We start from the raw sequence: 18656 nt of genomic DNA, 5'->3' as shown, positions 1-18656 counted from the left end.
TTCAACCAGGAAGACCAATGCCTCGCATTTGTAGATTAAGAAAAAAAGCAGACATTGAATATCCCTTTGAGCGTGGTGAAGTTATTACATTTTGGATGGTGTGTCAATACTCCCAGTCACTACAAAGATACAGGCGTCCTTCCTAACGCAGTTGCCGGAGAGGAAGGAAACCGCTCAGGGATTTCACCATGAGGCCAATGGTGACTTTAAAACAGTTAGTGTTTAATGGCTGTGATAGGAGAAAACTGGTTGGATCAACAGCATTGTAGTTACTCCACAATACTAACCTAATTGACAGAGTGAAAAGGAAGCCTGTACAGAATAAAAATATTCCAAAACATGTGTCCTGTTTTTGTAACAAGGCACTAAAGTAATTCTGCAAAAAATGTGACAAAGAAATGCACTTTTTATCCTGGAATACAATGTGTTATGTTTGGTGCAAATCCAATACAACATATTACTGAGTACCACTCTCCATATTTTAAACTATGGCTGCATTATGTTATGGGATTTTTGTAATCGTTGACTGGTGAGTTTTTCCAGAATAATAAAATGGAATGGAGCTAAGCATAGGCAAAATCCTAGAGGACAACCAGGTTGTCTGCTTTCCACCAGACACTGGAAGGTGAATACACCTTTTAGCAGGACAATAACCTAAAATGCAAGGCCAAATGTTCCTGAGTGGCCTAGTTACAGTTTTGACTTAAATCTGTTTGAAAATCTTTGGCAAGACCTGAAAATGGTTGTTTAGTGAAGATCAACAACCAATTTTACTTGAAGATTTTTGAAAAGAATAATGGGCAAATGTTGCACAATCCAGTTGTGGAAAGCTCTTAGAGACTTACCCAGAAAGACTCACAGCAGTAATCACTGCCAAAGGTGATTCTGACATGTATAGACTCAAGGGGTTGAATACTTATCTAATCAAGATATATTAGTGTTTTATTTTTTTTATATTTTTTTTTACAAATGTCATTTTTCTTCCACTTTGACCTTGCAGAGTATTTTGTGTAGATCGTTAACAGAAAATGACAATTAAAACCATTTTAATCCCACTTTGTAACACAACAAAATGTGTGAATACTTTCTGAAGGCATTGTACATTAACGTATTCGGCGACACTTAGCGTCTTAATTTCCCTCTGCATTCAGAGGTCAACAGGGCGCCGGTCCACTAATGCAATAACATGATTCTCTACCGACTTCAGCATAGTGGGGAAGCATGCCACATCGCTCCCCCCACCCCCTGTCCCAGAGGCCCGTACATTAGACTTCCAGTCACATCGTCTCACAGACGAGTGGATGAGCCTGCAGTGCGCCAGACTGTATGATCTGCATATAGATGAGGAAGAGCGTCTCCCCCATAAACACACACAGAATTAGCATGGCCAGTAATCCTGCCAGAAATGATCATAAAACCAGCCGGAATAGAGTCGTCTCATTCTCTAAATGTATTACGCCCCCCCCTCGCCACCTCAAGAATAAACAGAGCTCAAAACAAAGTCACGGTGTAATTCTCTCTTGGAGGCGCATGGATCTCAGATGAGGCTTTTTTGATGCAGGATTTGTTAAGAAACGTGGTGTCTTTCACAGTAGAGCCCGTTGATATCGCTAAGTCACCATCAGGACATTCTTTGTGTATTTGTGTCGTCGTTGGGAGTTGTGTGTCATGCACTGCAGCAGCTTGTTATCATATCTCTTACAACACTGTTTACTAGTTGTCGGATATGCAAATAGAAATGAATGACAGCCATCGTAGCGGCAGGTAGCCTAGTCGTTAGGACTAGTAACCAACAGTTTGCATTATCGAGTCCCCGAGCTGACAAGGTAAAGAATCAGTCGTTCTGCCCCTGAACAAGACAGTTAACCCACTGTTCCTAGGCCGTCATTGAAAATGATCATTTGTTCTTAACTGACTTGCCTCGTTAAATAAAGGTCAAATAAACGGTGCGTCCATGGTGAAAAAATGAAGGCCTGTTATTACAACTCTCCTTCCCACAACAACGTGCGAGTACGTTAAGGATGGCTATTACGTAGACTCACTCACTCACCCAGCCCCCACCCGTCCGCAGCTCATCCATAATAAAGACGTAAGAGCCTTGGGCAGCCTGGACATAATGAGCAGTGGATCTCATTGAGTGCTCAGGAGGAGGCTTAGATTGCCAACTGAAAGTATTATGAATGTTAATCTGTTGTACTCACAGATCATCCAATAATCGAGCTTGCAAGACAACACTCTATTAACGCAGAGTTAACGTCGGGGGGGGGGCCCGTCTCCGTGTGTGTGTGGTAGCCAGTGACATCTCATTCGCCGCAAAGCCCAAGAGTCCACAAACCACAGGGCCCTCGGACAGTGTGTGCGGAGTAGAAACATTACGCTGGACAGCTCATCTCGTCAAGCCACTGAGAAGCTCATCTGGGTTCGGGATGGAAATGCAGGGCCTTCAGACAGATTGCTTCTGTCAGCCTTGTGCCTTTATAAGCATTGGTCTCTCTGTGTTTATGGTTATTTTCATGGAGCTTTGGTTAGTTTAACAAGCTTTGTTTAGCAGTTGTCAACTTCTACACCAGCTGTTTTGATTTTACTGTCTGCAAGCCTTTGGGGGATTTAATTGAATTGCATCTAAGATGACAAACAATGTTCCGTTCTTTGTCCCTGCTTGGATATTGACATGCATGTGGTTACACAATACAGATTTTATTTTCAGTGTGGCGTTAATGACATTGAGTCTCCATGTTAGTCTAAACTGCGATATTCAAGTACTGCCCTTTGGTATCATACAGTTTGCAAGGGCTTCACGCCTTCTGTGCTCTTAATGGCCATGTACTCTTATAATCGCCACTGGGCACAGCCAGAAGAGGACTGGCCACCCCTTAGAGCCTGGTTTCTTCCTGGGTTCAAGTCTTTCTAGTGAGTTTTTCCTGGCCTCTGTGCTTCTGCATTGCTTACTCTCTGGGGTTTTAGGATCAGTTTCTTTATAAGCACTTTGTGACGACTGCTGATGTAAAAAGGGTTTTATAACTGCATTTCATTTGATTGATTGCTCTAGCTCTACATATAAAAGTGACTCAACTTCAAATATCCGCTGCAAACGGAAACTGCTTTGTTGGTGTGGATAGCAGGTTTCCTGTCGACTCACGGTGGCTGATGAATGAATGACTTTGAATTGACGGTTGAGTTTGAGAAGGCACAGGAACTCAACGTAGAGGGAGGAGAGGACAGGGCAATGTATCACATAGCTACATTAATGAATGTATAAGTCTGATAATTGACATTCCCCCCTCTTTTTTTTTTTATAGACTACCCCAGTTTAAAGAGGAGGCCAAAAGTTTTGTGGGCGCCAACATGAAGAAGGTAATATCAAATTAGGCTTAATATTGAATGTGCCAGTACTGTCTGGCTATGACTGATTTTCTTGCATCACCCCCTCCCCTTTTCTCCTCCTGGTTCCTGTCATCCCCATGGTGCTGTGAATAATCATTGTACTCTACAGGGATGTCCACTGCAACAACACCTCTTTTTGCTAGGACTTTGCTCCCCCACGGCCAAAAAGAAACAGTCAAAACAATCATAATAATATCTTGTCTTGACATGTAGAATTGCAACTGCATACCCAATATGCCTTTCCCTCCCTCTGCTTCCAACCATTGTGTTGGCGTGCTTTTCCCAATATCACCACCATCTCATTAAATGCTGCATTTTTATTTTTTATTTTATTTGAGTTCCTCTTTACAAAATGCATATTTGCCTGTGTTCCCTCCCACAGATCCCATCCTGTATCCTGAACACACAGGATCTTATTTGTACAGAGCAGCCTAAAAACACCAATCAGAGGGGCTTAGAGAGGGTACTTGTTAAAAACACCTTTCGATTGGCACTCGACGATTGCATTGAAAAAGGCCAGAGTAGCATGGCTATCTGGAGTGAATGCATGAGAGTGCATTTTAGGGATATTTTAGCATTTTCTTGTAACCTGGGTTTAAAGGAATTTCATATTTCTACAACATAGATTTCACAAATTATTAACAACTTAAGAAGACATTTCATTATTTTGTGGTTAGATTATTTATTTTTATCCCACTAAACTCAATTCGATTTAATTTAAATGAAAATAAATACAGGTTAATGGTTTCAGGCTGTACGACAAATTACGTTATTTCAGACTGTTCATGTATTCATACCCATTTCTATATACAGTGCATTTGGAAAGAATTCAGACCCCTTCTCTCTATCCACATTTTGTTACGTTGCAGCCTTATTGTAAAATCTGTTAAATGCATTTTTCTTTTCCTCATCAATCTACACACAATATCCCATAATGACAAAGCGAAAACAGGTTTTTAGAAATGTTTGCAAATTTATTAAAAATAAGAAACCGATACCTTATAAGTATTCAAACCCTTTGCTATGAAACTCCAAATTGAGCTCAGGTGCATCCTGTTTCCATTGATCATCCCTGAGATGTTTCTACAACTTGATTGGAGTTCGCTGCAAACGGAAACTGCTTTGGTAAATTCAATTGATTGGACATAATTTGGAAAGGCACACACCTGTCTATATAAGATCCCACAGTTGACAGTGCATGTCAGAGCAAAAACCAAGCCATGATGTCGAAGGATGTGTCCGTAGGGCTCCGAGACAGGAGATGGTGTCCAGAAGGACAACCGTCTCCGCAGCACTCCAACAATCAGGCCTTTATGGTGGTGGTCAGACAGAAGCCACTCAGTAATAGGCACATGACAGCCCGCTTGGAGTTTGCCAAAGGCACCTAAAGGACTCTGACCATGAGAAACAAAATTCTCAGGTCTGATGAAACCAAGATCAAACTATTTGGCCTGAATGCCAGGCGTCACGTCTGGAGGAAACATGGCACCATCCTTGAGTTGAAGCATGGGGGTGGCAGCATCATGCTATAGGGATGTTTTTCATGCGGCAGGGACTGGGAGACTAGTCAGGATGAAGGGAGCAAAGTACAGAGAGATCATTGATGAAAACCTGCTCCAGAGAGCTCAGCACCTCAGACTGGGGCGAAGGTTTTACCTTCCAAATGGACAATGGCCCGAAGCACATAGCCAAGGCAACGCAGGACTGTCTTCGGGATGTCTTTGAAAATCCTATAGTGGTCCAGCCAGAGCCCGGACTTGAACCCGATTTGAACATCTCTGTAGAGACCTGAAAATGGCTGTGCAGCGATGCTCCCCATCCAACCTGACAGAGCTTGAGAGGATCTGCAGAGAAGAATGGGAGAAACTCCCCAAATACAGATGTGCCAAGCTTGTAGCGTCATACCCGCGGAGACTCAAGGCTGTAATTGTGTGTAGATTGATGGGGGGAAGAAAACAATTGAATCAATTTTAGAATCAGGCTGTTATGTAACAATGTGGGGGAAAAGTAATGGGGTCTGAATACTTTCCGAATGCACTGTATGCATTGTGTGGCTTGGATTGGACATTTCCCTGGCATTTCTGATTTAGCTTCATACCACAAACCGTAGAGAAGAACACAAGTGACACTTTTATTTCACAGTCATACCCCATCAAACCTAGACTCCATGTGTACAAATACAAATGTTGATGGGCAACAGAAATGTCAGCTTGGGGCCTCCCGAAGTGGTGCAGCGGTCTAAGGCACTGCATCACAGCGCTAGAGGCGTCACTACAGAGCCGGGTTCAATCCCGGGCTGTATCACAACCGGCCGTGATCGGGAGTCCAATAGGGCAGCGCAGAATTGGTTCAGCATCGTCCGGGTTAGGGGAGGGCTTGGCCGGAAAGCTTTACTTGGCTCATTGCGCTCTAGCGACTCCTTGTGGTGGGCTGGGCACCTGCAGGCTGACTCCGGTCGTCAGTTGAACAGTGTTTCCTCCGACACATTGGTGCAGCCTGCTTCCGGTTAAGCGGCCGGTGTTAAGAAGTGCGGTTTGGCGAGTCGTGTTTTTCCAAGGACGCATGACTCGACCTTCGCCTCCGTGCCTGTTGGGGAGTTGCAGCAATAAGACAAGATAGAGATTGGGATGTCAAAAAAATGTCAGCTTGAGCAGTTACAATGTGAAGTTTGCCGTTCTGTCTGATTGCCTGCCCTTCACTGTGCTGTCTGGTTTGGCCTGCTCATTTGTGAATGTCTCCGTATGGAGCCTGCCTGTGTCGACCCCCCGTAACCCGCTACCCTCTTCCCCAAACAAGCCAATCCCGGTGTGGTTTGCATGGTACTCTGTTTGAACCCCCCATGCATCACTGAGTGAGTTCCTTGTCTGTGTGCTGCTGCTGACATGTCGTCCATCACTAATCACGGGCACCTGCCCCCTTCTCTCCTGAGGCTTACAATATGTTGTGGAAAAACAAACGAGTGCAGGTAAGGAGATGACTGGTGACTCAGTGGGAGAATGACCATCCCTCCTCCTCATCTTCCCTGCCCCTCCTGTCCTCTTATTCTGAACCCACTAACCACCCACTTCTAAAGATTCATACACAATGCTAAGGGGATTTAAAAAAAAAAAAAAAAAAAATACAATTTGCATATGTATTGATGTAGTTAGATTCATTATAAAGTGTTGGAGTACACTAACAAAACCATGCCATGACCTTTTTCATTGTGGCTGCTTGAATTTGTTTCTTGTGTTTAATCCTGTGGGACTTTTTGTTGAATTTTCTTATTCCACCTTCGTACAGATATTGTATCTTGCCATTGGGGTGACTGCTATGCAATCTCATCTGTTAGTAAACAGTGTGTTTTTTCAGATGTCTGTGTATGACTTTCTGTTTTAAGACTGTGTTATACTGGGGCACTGTCCAAATACTGTATGGAAAAGGATCCTATTACCTTTAAAAGATTAACCTGATACCATCATCTGTACAATATATGATGATATTACAACACCCTCTAGCCAAGAGCACAGCCAGTGGTTTTGTGTATTTGTGTACTGACTGTGTGTGTTCTACCGGTTTTAGCTGAAGATGCGTGCTGGTGGGATGAGTGAGTCGTCAAAGTGGAAGAAGCAGAAGCGTTCGCCCCACCCCCCCCGCCACATGGTGCGAAGTGCCTCGGGCGGATTGGAGCAGGCCCCTACCACCACCCTCAGCAACAACAACCTCTCTGGTGAGACTCAATCTTGTAAACTCAGCAAAAAAAAGAAACGTCCTCTCACTGTCAACTGCGTTTATTTTCAGCAATCTTAACATGTGTAAATGTTTTTATGAACATAACAAGATTCAACAACTGAGACATAAACTGAACAAGTTCCACAGACATGTGACTAACAGATATGGAATAATGTGTTGCTGAACAAAGGGTGGGTCAAAATCAAAAGTAACAGTCAGTATCTGGTGTGGCCACCAGCTGCATTATGTACTGCAGTGCATCTCCTCATCGACTGCACCAGATTTGCCAGTTCTTGCTGTGAGATGTTACCCCACTCTTCCACCAAGGCACCTGCAAGTTCCTGGACATTTCTGGGGGGAATGGCCCTAGCCCTCACCCTCCGATCCAACAGGTCCCAGACTTGCTCAATGGGATTGAGATCTGGGCTCTTCGCTGGCCATGGCAGAACAGTGACATTCCTGTTTTGCAGGAAATCACGCACAGAACGAGCAGTTTTGCTGGTTGCATTGTCATTCTGAAGGGTCATGTCAGGATGAGCCTGCAGGAAGGGTTCCACATGTGGGAGGAGGATGTCTTCCCTGTAACGCACAGCGTTGAGATTGCCTGCGATGACAACAAGTTCAGGCCGTTGATGCTGTGACACACCGCCCCAGACCATGACGGACCCTCCACCTCCAAATCGATCCCACTCCAGAGTACAGGCCTCGGTGTAACGCTCATTCCTTCGACGATAAACGCGAATCCGACCATCACCCCAGGTGAGACAAAACCGCGACTCGTCAGTGAAAAGCACTTTTTGCCAGTCCTGTCTGGTCCAGCGACGGTGGGTTTGTGCCCATAGGCGCCGATGATATCTGGTGAGGACCTGCCTTACAACAGGCCTACAAGCCCTCAGTCCAGTCTCTCTCAGCCTCTTGCGGACAGTCTGAGCACTGATGGAGGGATTGTGCTTTCCTGGTGTAACTCGGGCAGTTGTTGTAGCCATCCTGTACCTGTCCCGCAGGTGTGATGTACGGAGGTATTGATCCTTTGCAGGTGTTGTTACACGTGGTCTGCCACTGCGAGGACGATCAGCTGTCCGTCCTGTCTCCCTGTAGCGCTATCTTAGGCGTCTCACAGTACGGACATTGCGATTTATTTCCCTGTCCACATCTGCAGTCTTCATGCCTCCTTGCAGCATGCCTAAGACATGTTCACGCAGATGAGCAGGGACCCTGGGCATCTTTCTTTTGGTGTTTTTCAGAGTCAGTAGAAAGGCCTCTTTAGTGTCCTAAGTTTTCATAATTGTGACCTTAATTGCCTACCTTCTGTAAGCTGTTAGTGTCTTAACGACCGTTCCACAGGTGCATGTTCATTAATTGTTTATGGTTAATTTAACAAGCATGGGGAAAAAGTGTTTAAACCCTTTACAATGAAGATCTGTGAAGTTATTTAGATTCTTACGAATTATCTGTGAAAGGCAGGGCCCTGAAAAAGGGACTTTTTTTGTTGTTGTTGAGTTTATGAACATTTTCTTTTCACACATTTTATTGTTTTTTCAGACCGTGTTAGAAACAAGATCGGTGGGATAGACATAGAAGGTAACTAAGGAAGGGCACAGACAGTCGGCCGATACTCGAACCCCTAAGTCGACCGCGTTGTAATAACCGGAAGACAGACAATTGATCAAACATTATCAATGCATGCCCCGCCCGCCACACATCAATAACAAATGCCTCTTCGGTACAGAACAGCTTAGAAAATCATATTTGGTCAAAGGGGGCTTCATTGTATGTTTCTATTAAACTTAAACCTCATAGATATATTAACATTTATACTGTCATGCATTTTAAAGCAGAGAGATGAATGGCATGGATAAGTCTAGACAATCTTCAACAAAAAATGCTTATGTAGCTAACACAGGTCTGTGTGTTTCTACCAGGTGGTGTCCCATTCATTGAGCAGGATAGTTTGTCTGTCTCAGACAGCGTGGCCTCCTCCATGTCCATCCCCACAGACAGTGGCCTGGACACCTGCTCCAAGGCCACCTCCAGAGAGGACCTGACAGACCTGGACCAGAGCAGCTCTGCCGCCACCACCCCTTCCACAGAGCCTGGACACCTGTACACTCAGGTGGGGGGGGGGGACACTGGAATCAGCTATGTTATGTCACTTTTTGCATATTCCTAGTCTTCGTTCGTGCTCATTAATGTTCATACTCTGATGTTTCTGTTTCCCATGCCAGTCTGAGTGTAGGCAGGTGGAGCATGCCCAGTCAGCCTCGGTGGAGTCCATCCCTGAGGTCCTGGAGGACGGAGAATCTGTGACGGAGCATTCGGACTCATCCTCATTACATGACATGGACTATGTCAACCCCCGAGGAGTCCGCTTCACACCACAGCAAACACAGAGAGACGGTGAGGATGGTGAGCCATCCCACCACCGCCAGCATTGTTTGGATTTCACCCTGTTCCACTTCGCATTTCACCTTGTGTGTCTCCTTATGTCTCTCCTCATGTCTCATCACGTCTCAACCCATGTCTCACAACTTGTCTCTGCGTGTCTCCTTTTATATCCCGTGTCTCACCCCAACCTGGCGTCTCACCCAAATGATGGCTTTAAATCCTCTCCTAACTGTCATGTTGTATTTTCCTAACCTCCCAGGCGCGGCTCTCATCCCCTACTCCCTGCCCTGTCTGCGGGAGCTCTTCCGCTTCCTCATCTCACTGACGAACCCCCATGACCGCCACAACACGGACGCCATGATGCACATGGGCCTGCAGTTGCTGACCGTGGCTCTGGAGGCGGCTCACATCGCCCCCTACCAGTCACTGCTGGGCCTGGTCAAAGACGAGCTCTGCAGACACCTCTTCCAGGTACTGTACACCACAGGTTTGTTCAGGAGGGGAGCCTTCTATTGCGTCTGTTCAACACAATACAAGGTAACGACCGTGTTGTTTATTTCTATTTCAGTTGCTAAGTGTGGACCGTATGAACCTGTATGCCGCCTCCATCCGAGCGTGCTTCTTGCTCTTTGAGAGCATGCGAGGACATTTGAAGTTCCAGCTCGAGGTACTTGGGAGTGTTCATCTTCTTTGCATTTGATATTGTCACAAGTGTTCACACACTAATGACTAGTTTGACACAACCACACACAAGCTGAGTCATTTTAAAAACCAGCAGCTGAACAGAGTGACCAACTTAACCACCTTCTCACATTCTGCAGATGTATCTGAAGAAGCTGATGGACATCATCACGTCAGAGAACATGAAGATGCCCTATGAGATGAAGGAGATGGCCCTGGAGGCCCTGGTGCAGCTTTCGAGGATCCCCAGCTTCGTCACCGAGCTCTACATCAATCATGACTGTGACTTCTACTGCTCAAACCTGTTTGAAGACCTCACCAAGCTGCTCTCCAAGGTGGGAACTGATGATGCCTGTTCTCTGGCCACTCACACTCACTTGATGATCACTCCGGAGAGCTTAGGGTTTTGTTTACTTTCTAAAATCTGCATTAGGAGAGTGTCCACTGTCCCGTTCAGTCAAGGCGTAATACTTCATTTGTTTCCTTTTGATGCACACTGTCACGCTCCATGCTTTTCATTTTCAGGGGAACATTGTTCTCTTTTGTTGATCTATGGTGTGTTTGTGTCATGTTGTCTTGCAGAATGCCTTCCCTGTGTCCGGACAGCTCTACACAACCCACCTCCTCTCACTAGAGGCCCTACTCACTGTGATTGACAGTACTGAGGCCCACTGCCAGGCCAAGGTGCTCAACAGCACCACTCAGCAGGACCACTCAGCAGAAATGGTGTTGGCAGAAGGGGAGTGCTCAACCAACGACCGTACAGACACAACCACGGGTACGCCGATTGCTCTCATACACTTGGTATACTTTCTGCTTTGATGGTCTTATACTATAATGGTCTTTGTCCGTCATTTACATTGACAATGGTTGTATCAGATGTGTATTGAGGGTTATTCATTCATGTTTTTCTGATGTGGTTGTAGAAGCGAGCAGGCAGGTGAACAGTGCCAACGGTCAGAATGTTCCAGAGGCTGACAGTGTGCCCCTACCACCTACCAGCGGGCACCTGATGGCAGAGAAGATGAGACTGGGCAGACAAGACCAGGAGGAGACAGAACCAGGTAAGTTTGATTTTACTAACCAGTGGCCAGGTCTCCTCAAGCACTGGGTTAGCATTCAGTTTCATAGACATGAATGAAATTGATTTAAGAGTGAAAATTGTATTTTTATTTTAGCTGAAAAGAAAGAACCAAAAAAGCCACATCGCTTCTCGTCTTGTTTACCTGATTCTCAAGAGCTGTTGGACATCAGAAATAAAAAGAAGGTATGTTTTATGATTTTGTTGTGCATCTGTTTTAAATGACTTATGCGTGGCCGTTAATGATGTTTCCACACGTCCTGTAACTCAGACTTTGACATAAACCATGCATTGACAACAATGGCGTTTGAGTCTGCTTGTGGATCTCAAGTTGTGATTCGACCCGCTTTGTGTCACTAAGATAAAGTGATCATATTTATATTGTACGATTCCAGCTGCTGAACAGCGGCACAGAGCAGTTCAACCAGAAGCCTAAGAAGGGGATCCAGTTCCTGCAGGAGAAGGGTCTCCTCAGCAGCCCCATGGACAACAACGAGGTGGCCCAATGGCTCCGGGAGAACCCCCGCCTTGACAAGAAGCAGATCGGAGAGTTCATCAGTGACCGCAAATACATGGAGCTACTGGACAGCTTTGTCAAGTAGGAGCCCCAGTCTTCTTCTTATTACCGGGCAGCATGATGTACAACCAGTTGGATCTGCTCTTTCATTGAATTGTACTGAAGCTTGGCTCGGGTTACTAGTGCAGCAATGAATAGTGAAGCAGTGACGTTTTATTTAGTTGAACCCTAGAAATGGTCTTTAATCGCTAACAATTATAAAATGCAGTACACAAATGGATATGTATAGCTGAGTAAAAAGACCTGACAGGAAACTGAAGAATGTACTTCAGAATATCCATATTAGTGAATTATACTCATTCTCACGTGCAGCACGTTCACCTTCCGAGGGCTGCGTATTGACGAGGCGCTGCGTCTGTATCTGGAGGCCTTCAGACTGCCAGGAGAGGCTCCGGTCATCCATAGACTTTTGGAAACCTTCACAGACACCTGGCATGTAAGTCAGCTGCCTTACCCCCCTTGGAAGACTCTCTCTTTTTCCTCACACACATGCACAGGGGCACAGGGAGGGACACACTTATTCCATTACAGCAAGGCAATCGTTGCCACCAACTGTCCCTATCATCATGTAATTACGTCCAGTGGAACTGTGACCCTGATCTGAATCAAGGACAGGGACATTAGTCACTCAGGTAATTGGGGGAACAGGATAAAGTTGCAACTGCAAGGCTGACATAACAGAGCCGGCCTGTCTATCAAGGGCAGGGGGACAAAACCAGCAGTGCCACTGGCTGCTCCTTAAATAACCGGAGAGGGTCGTCCTGGTGACCTGGAAAATATTTTATTGTAATGTCTTTTCGTAGTCTCCCTGTCCATACACAATCGCCTTGAATGAGTTCACAGATATTCTTACTGCACACACACGTCTCTTTACACTATTGAGCAGTTGTGAATTCACTTTCAGCAGGACAAATATAAATTCAGCAAAAAAAGAAAAGTCCTCGCACCTTAACATGTGTGAATATTTGTATGAACATAAGATTCAACAACTGAGTCATAAACTGAACAAGTTCCACAGACGGGTGACTAACCGAAATGGAATAATGTGTGCCTGAACAAAGGGGGCGTCCAAATCAAAAGTAACAGTCAGTATCTGGTGTGGCCACCAGCTGCATTAAGTACTGCAGTGCATCTCATGGATTTGCCAGTTCTTGCTGTGAGATGTTATCCCACTCTTCCACCAAGGAAATCACACACAGAACGAGCAGTATGGATGGTGGCATTATCATGCTGGAGGGTCATATCAGGATGAGCCTGCAGGTAGAGTACCACATGAGGGAGGAGGATGTCTTCCCTGCGACTGTGGGTTTTTGCCCATAGGCGACGTTGTTGCCGGTGATGTCTGGTGAGGACCTGCCTTACAACAGGCCTACAAGCCCTCAGTCCAGCTTCTCTCAGCCTATTGTGTACAGTCTGAGCACTGATGGAGGGATTGTGCGTTCCTGGTGTAACTCGGGCAGTTGTTGCCATCCTTGTACCTGTCCCGCAGGTGTGATGATTGGATGTATTGATCCTTTGCAGGTGTTGTTACACGTGGTCTGCCACTGCGAGGACGATCAGCTGTCCGTCCTGTCTCCCTGTAGTGCCGTCTTAGGCGTCTCACGGTACGGACATTGCAATTTATTTCCCTGGCCACATCTGCAGTCCTCATGCCTCCTTGCAGCATGCCTAAGACATGTTCACGCAGATGAGCAGGGACCCTGGGCATCTTTCTTTTGGTGTTTTTCAGAGTCAGTAGAAAGGCCTCTTTAGTGTCCTAAGTTTTCATAACTGTGACCTTAATTGCCTACCTTCTGTAAGCTGTTAGTGTCTTAACGACCATTCCACAGGTGCATGTTCATTAATTGTTTATGGTTCATTGAACAAGCATGGGAAACAGTGTTTAAACCCTTCACAATGAAGATCTGTGAAGTTATTTGGACTTTTACGATTTATCTTTGAAAGACAGGGTCCTAAAAAAGGGACGTTTCTTTTTTTGCTGAGTTTAGATGTTTTGATATGCCCAAAGGTTGTTATATTGATATGTGTATCTGGAACTCAGCTGTTGATGTGACAAATAAAATTTGATTTGATTTCTACACATGCGCCGAATACAACAGGTACAACCTTACCGTAAAATGCTTACTTACAAGCCCTTAACCAACAATGCAGTTTTAACAAAATGAGTTAAGAAAATATTTACTAAATAAACTTAAGTAAAAAAAATGTATTTAAAAAAAGTAGCACAAAAATAACAATGAGGCTATACACATGGGGTACAGAGTCTGTGTGCGGGGTTACAGGATAGTTGAGGTTATTGACGTAATATGTACTTGTAGGTAGGGGTAAAGTGACTAGACATACATAATAAACAGAGCCGGCTTGTCTGTCGAGGGCAGGGGGACACAACCAGCAGGGCCACTGGCTGCTCCTTAAATAACCAGAGAGGGTTGCCCTCGTGACCTGGAAAGTATTTCTATGGACAGAGGGTTATATTAGTGTGTCTTTCCCTGTGTGTGTAGAAAGTGAACGGCTCTCCCTTCATGACCAACGACGCAGGCTTCGCCCTGGCCTATGCTGTCATCATGCTCAACACGGACCAGCACAACAACAATGTGCGCAAGCAGAACATCCCCATGACCATTGAGGTAAACACACACACACTATTTATTTCCCATGAAAACTCGCTCACTATTTTTATATTTAAAATATATTTTATTGATATAAATGGACTAAGTTACTATTCCTACCAATTTAAGTTTTCTACTACTACAAAACAAAATCTTATCCGATCTTATTTTGTCTTAAGTTGAAATGTTCAGAAATGCACCTATAACCCACATATGTTAGATATGATATGAATCACCTCTTATGAGTGCTTTGTGCCATGCAGCGATGGGTTTTTACAAGAGGCCCCTTTTAGACACCCTACATTTAGTATGTTGTGCTGGTTCTTCCAGACCCTCTGATGGTCTGAAGAAAGCCGACCTCCAGTAACAGCTGTGCCCAGTGGTAGTCTATGGGATTGGGTCATCCTACTTAGTCAGGGGTGGAAGAAGTGAGGAGGGAGAGAGGACGTGACTGGAGGGGTGGGAGAAGTGAGGGGGGTGGGTGAGGATAGGGGGGGAGGACGGGTGGAGGTGTCCTGGCTCCCTCTCTCTGTGTGAGTGACAGCACCTGAAGACTAAACACAAGTCCCATGGGCAGGGTTCTGAAGAGGACTATGGTGGGCCATTCTCCCACACAAGACATACCCGATCCTCAGTTGCCATTTGGAATTGTGACCTTAGATAAGACATTTTAGAGGGCAATGAAATTCCCACTGTTCATTTTACTGACTCTCAGCACAGTATATAACAACACTGTTATTACGGATGAAAGTTCTTACGATGTGACCTCCAATTGTCATTGGCAATTGTCAAATGCCATGATACGATACTCTGTGAGGCTGCTAAGATGCTATTGCTCTGAATTATATTCAGCTAGTGCATAGTGCAACAATGTAGCTCTTCAACAAATACGTCAGTGTGGAAACAGCGCTGCTGTCTTTGGCTGTCAGTCCCATGATTACTTGGCAGGCATCACGGCCAGCTGCTTTGTGTCTGTGGAGGCTATTGTTACCGTCGTTTGCTCCATGCCGACCCTGAGCCCTCACTTTGTTTATTTCTCTGTCTGTCCATCCCGCTGCAAAGCATCTCGAGTTTCCCCTCTGGTTTACCTGCCATTAGCCAAAGCACGCAGCCAACCAGGAGCCTTGATTCGATCAGTCAACACACGGTGGATGTGTTTATTTGCTGTGGCTCTTGGCCTCGATCCTGTTTGACTAACACCACACCTAACCGTATTAAGTGACACATACGTTGGTAAAGCTTGGACCCCTACCCCCTTAATTGTTGGATGCTCAATTAGCAAGAGCATTGCATGCCAAAGCATTGGATACCAGAGCCAGGCTAGCTGGCAGAGCTCCACAATGATTGGTGTGATGAGGGTGCCCTGATTCCCATATTATCAGTGTTAACTGTCTTTCTTCCCCCCCCCCCCTTTCATGTAGCAATTCAAGAAGAATCTGAAGGGTGTGAATGGAAATACAGACTTTGATCAGGATATGCTGGAGGACATCTACAATGCAATCAAGTAAGCCATAGTCTTATGTAGATCTTATATAGAAATGTTTGTGACGTACACACACACAAGATGAAGGAAATCAATCTTAATTTCAAGAGGATGTACTTATTTGTTTCAGCATTGGCACTTTGACAGTAAGTTATGTCTGGGTTTTTTTTCCATGTCAAACGACCCACCCTAGATTATCTAAGTTGCCTTAGCAATCATGGTATTCTCTGTCGTGTAGGAATGAAGAGATAGTGATGCCAGACGAGCAGTCTGGCCTAGTGAAGGAGAACTATGTATGGAACGTGCTGCTCCACCGGGGGGCCACCTCCGAGGGGGTCTTCCTCCATGTGCCTGCCGGCAGCTACGACCACGACCTGTTCACCATGACCTGGGGGCCCACCATCGCAGCCCTCTCCTACGTCTTCGACAAGAGCCTGGACGACACAATCATCCAGAAGGCCATTGCTGGCTTTAGGTACACTAGGCATACTCAGATGTGACCAACCGGCTCGATTCGGTCTTATGTATCAACATTTTAAATAGTTTTTTTTTTACATTGAATAAAAGTAGAGACTCAGAGATAGAAAATGGTTTGTCATACACTACAGTTGGGAAAGTAATTATGCTTTGAAAGTTGATAAACTTGTAATCTCACTTTTGAGAAAATGACCCTTAAATGTTTTGTTACCTACTGGAAGAGCTCTTTGTCTACACCCTTTTAAGCTTTAGCCCCACCCATCTCTTTAAGGATTCACATGTGAGTCTATGTACTAAACAACCAAAGATTTCTAGACTAAAGGCTGGTTTATACTACGGGTGTGTTCGTAAATTTAATCTGGAGTGCCAGAGTGTGCTCTGGGCATTCATAAACTCAGAGCCTTGCCAGATTGGCCATTTGTAAATTCAGAGCATTTCGCTCTGGGAGCTTCAGAGCTTTCTGACCTGACAGCAGTCAAGCACCCAAGCTACCTGGTTAACGTTGGCTATCTTGCTAGCTGCTTCCTGACACAAATGAGAGAACAGCTCACTCTGACCATTTTACTTGCCCTGGCACAGTTGGTTAGGCTGTTTTTATGTTATCCAGAGTAGAGGTCGACCGATTAATCAGAATGGCCGATTAATTAGGGACGATTTCAAGTTTTCATAACAATCGGAAATCTGTATTTTTGGACGCCGATTTTGCCTATTATTATTATTATTATTATTTATTTTTTTACAAATTTATTTAACGAGGCAAGTCAGTTAACACATTCTTATTTTCAATTACGGCCTAGGAACGGTGGGTTAACTGCCTTGTTCAGGGGCAGAACGACAGATTTTTACCTTGTCAGCTTATGGATTCAATCTTGCAACCTTACGGTTAACTAGTCCAACGCTCTAACCACCTGCCTCACGAGCAGCCTGCCTGTTACGCGAATGCAGGAAGAAGCCAAGGTAATTTGCAAGCTAGCATTAAACTTATCTTATAAAAAAAACAATCAATCAATCATAATCACTAGTTATAACTACACATGGTTGATGATATTACTAGTTTATCTAGCGTGTCCTGCGTTGGATATAATCGATGCGGTGCGCATTCGCGAAAAAGGACTCGTTGCTCCAACGTGTACCTAACCATAAACATCAATGCCTTTCTTAAAATCAATACACAGAAGTATATATTTTTAAACCTGCATATTTAACTAAAAGAAAGGTTAGCAGGCAATATTAACCAGGTGAAATTGTGTCACTTCTCTTGCGTTCATTGCACACAGTCAGGGTATATGAAACCGTTTGGGCCACCTGGCTCATTGCAAACTAATTTGCCAGAATTTTACGTAATTATGACATAACATTGAAGGTTGTGCAATGTAACAGCAATATTTTGACTTAGGGATGCCATCCGTTAAAAAAATACGGAACGGTTCCGTATTTCACTGAAATGATAGTTTCCGGATTCGACCATATTAATGACCTAAGGCTCGTATTTCTGTGTGTTATTATGTTATAATTAAGTCTATGATTTGATAGAGCAGTCTGACTGAGCGATGGTAGGCACCAGCAGGCTCGTAAGCATTTATTCAAACAGCACTTTCGTGAGTTTTGCCAGCAGCTCTTCCATTGTGCTGTTTATGACTTCAAGCCTATCAACTCCCACGATTAGGCTGGTGTAACCAATGTGAAATGGCTAGCTAGTTAGCGGGGTATGCGCTAATAGCGTTTCAAACGTCACTCGCTCTGAGACTTGGAGTAGTTGTTCCCCTTGCTCTGCATGGGTAACGCTGCTTTGAGGGTGGCTGTTGTCGATGTGTTCCTGGTTCGAGCCCAGGTAGCGGCGAGGAGAGGGATGGAAGCTATACTGTTACACTGACAATACTAAAATGCCTATAAGAACATCCAATAGTCAAAGGTATATGAAATACAAATCGTATAGAGAGAAATAGTCCTATAATTCCTACAACATAAAACTTCTTTCCTGGGAATATTGAAGACTCAATATGTTAAAAGGAACCACCAGCTTTCATATGTTCTCATGTTCTGAGCAAGGAACTTAAACGTTAGCTTTCTTACATGGCACATATTGCACTTTTACTTTCTTCTCCAACACTCTGTTTTTGCATTATTTAAACCAAATTGAACATGTTTCATTATTTATTTGAGGCTAAATTGATTTTATTGACGTATTATATTAAGTTAAAATAAGTGTTCATTCAGTATTGTTGTAATTGTCATTCATTCAAAAACATTTTAAAAATCGGCCGATTA

The 18656-nt window shown here is 44.6% G+C and overlaps 1 protein-coding gene across 6 annotated transcripts in view; it reads left to right on the top strand.

Moving 5' to 3' along the window:
• Positions 1 to 18656, top strand: part of LOC112253973 (Golgi-specific brefeldin A-resistance guanine nucleotide exchange factor 1) — a 115105-nt gene that overhangs the window by 81503 nt on the left and 14946 nt on the right. For 2 of the 6 annotated variants that reach the window (XM_042323508.1, XM_042323501.1), the window contains exons 8-23: positions 3300 to 3354; positions 6946 to 7093; positions 8638 to 8676; positions 9018 to 9208; positions 9321 to 9501; positions 9740 to 9951; positions 10049 to 10147; positions 10302 to 10496; positions 10744 to 10939; positions 11088 to 11225; positions 11340 to 11428; positions 11638 to 11840; positions 12132 to 12255; positions 14321 to 14446; positions 15850 to 15932; positions 16150 to 16386. In XM_042323508.1, the coding sequence (XP_042179442.1) occupies positions 3300 to 3354; positions 6946 to 7093; positions 8638 to 8676; positions 9018 to 9208; positions 9321 to 9501; positions 9740 to 9951; positions 10049 to 10147; positions 10302 to 10496; positions 10744 to 10939; positions 11088 to 11225; positions 11340 to 11428; positions 11638 to 11840; positions 12132 to 12255; positions 14321 to 14446; positions 15850 to 15932; positions 16150 to 16386 (2316 nt within the window). The remainder of the gene's footprint in view (positions 1 to 3299; positions 3355 to 6945; positions 7094 to 8637; positions 8677 to 9017; positions 9209 to 9320; positions 9502 to 9739; positions 9952 to 10048; positions 10148 to 10301; positions 10497 to 10743; positions 10940 to 11087; positions 11226 to 11339; positions 11429 to 11637; positions 11841 to 12131; positions 12256 to 14320; positions 14447 to 15849; positions 15933 to 16149; positions 16387 to 18656) is intronic. The other 4 variants (XM_042323515.1, XM_042323517.1, XM_042323507.1 and 1 more) reach the window with 3 other exon arrangements.

Source organism: Oncorhynchus tshawytscha, linkage group LG01 (assembly GCF_018296145.1).
Source record: "Oncorhynchus tshawytscha isolate Ot180627B linkage group LG01, Otsh_v2.0, whole genome shotgun sequence".
Classification (NCBI taxonomy): Eukaryota; Metazoa; Chordata; class Actinopteri; order Salmoniformes; family Salmonidae; genus Oncorhynchus; species Oncorhynchus tshawytscha.
This window is presented reverse-complemented; position numbering and strand designations above follow the sequence as displayed.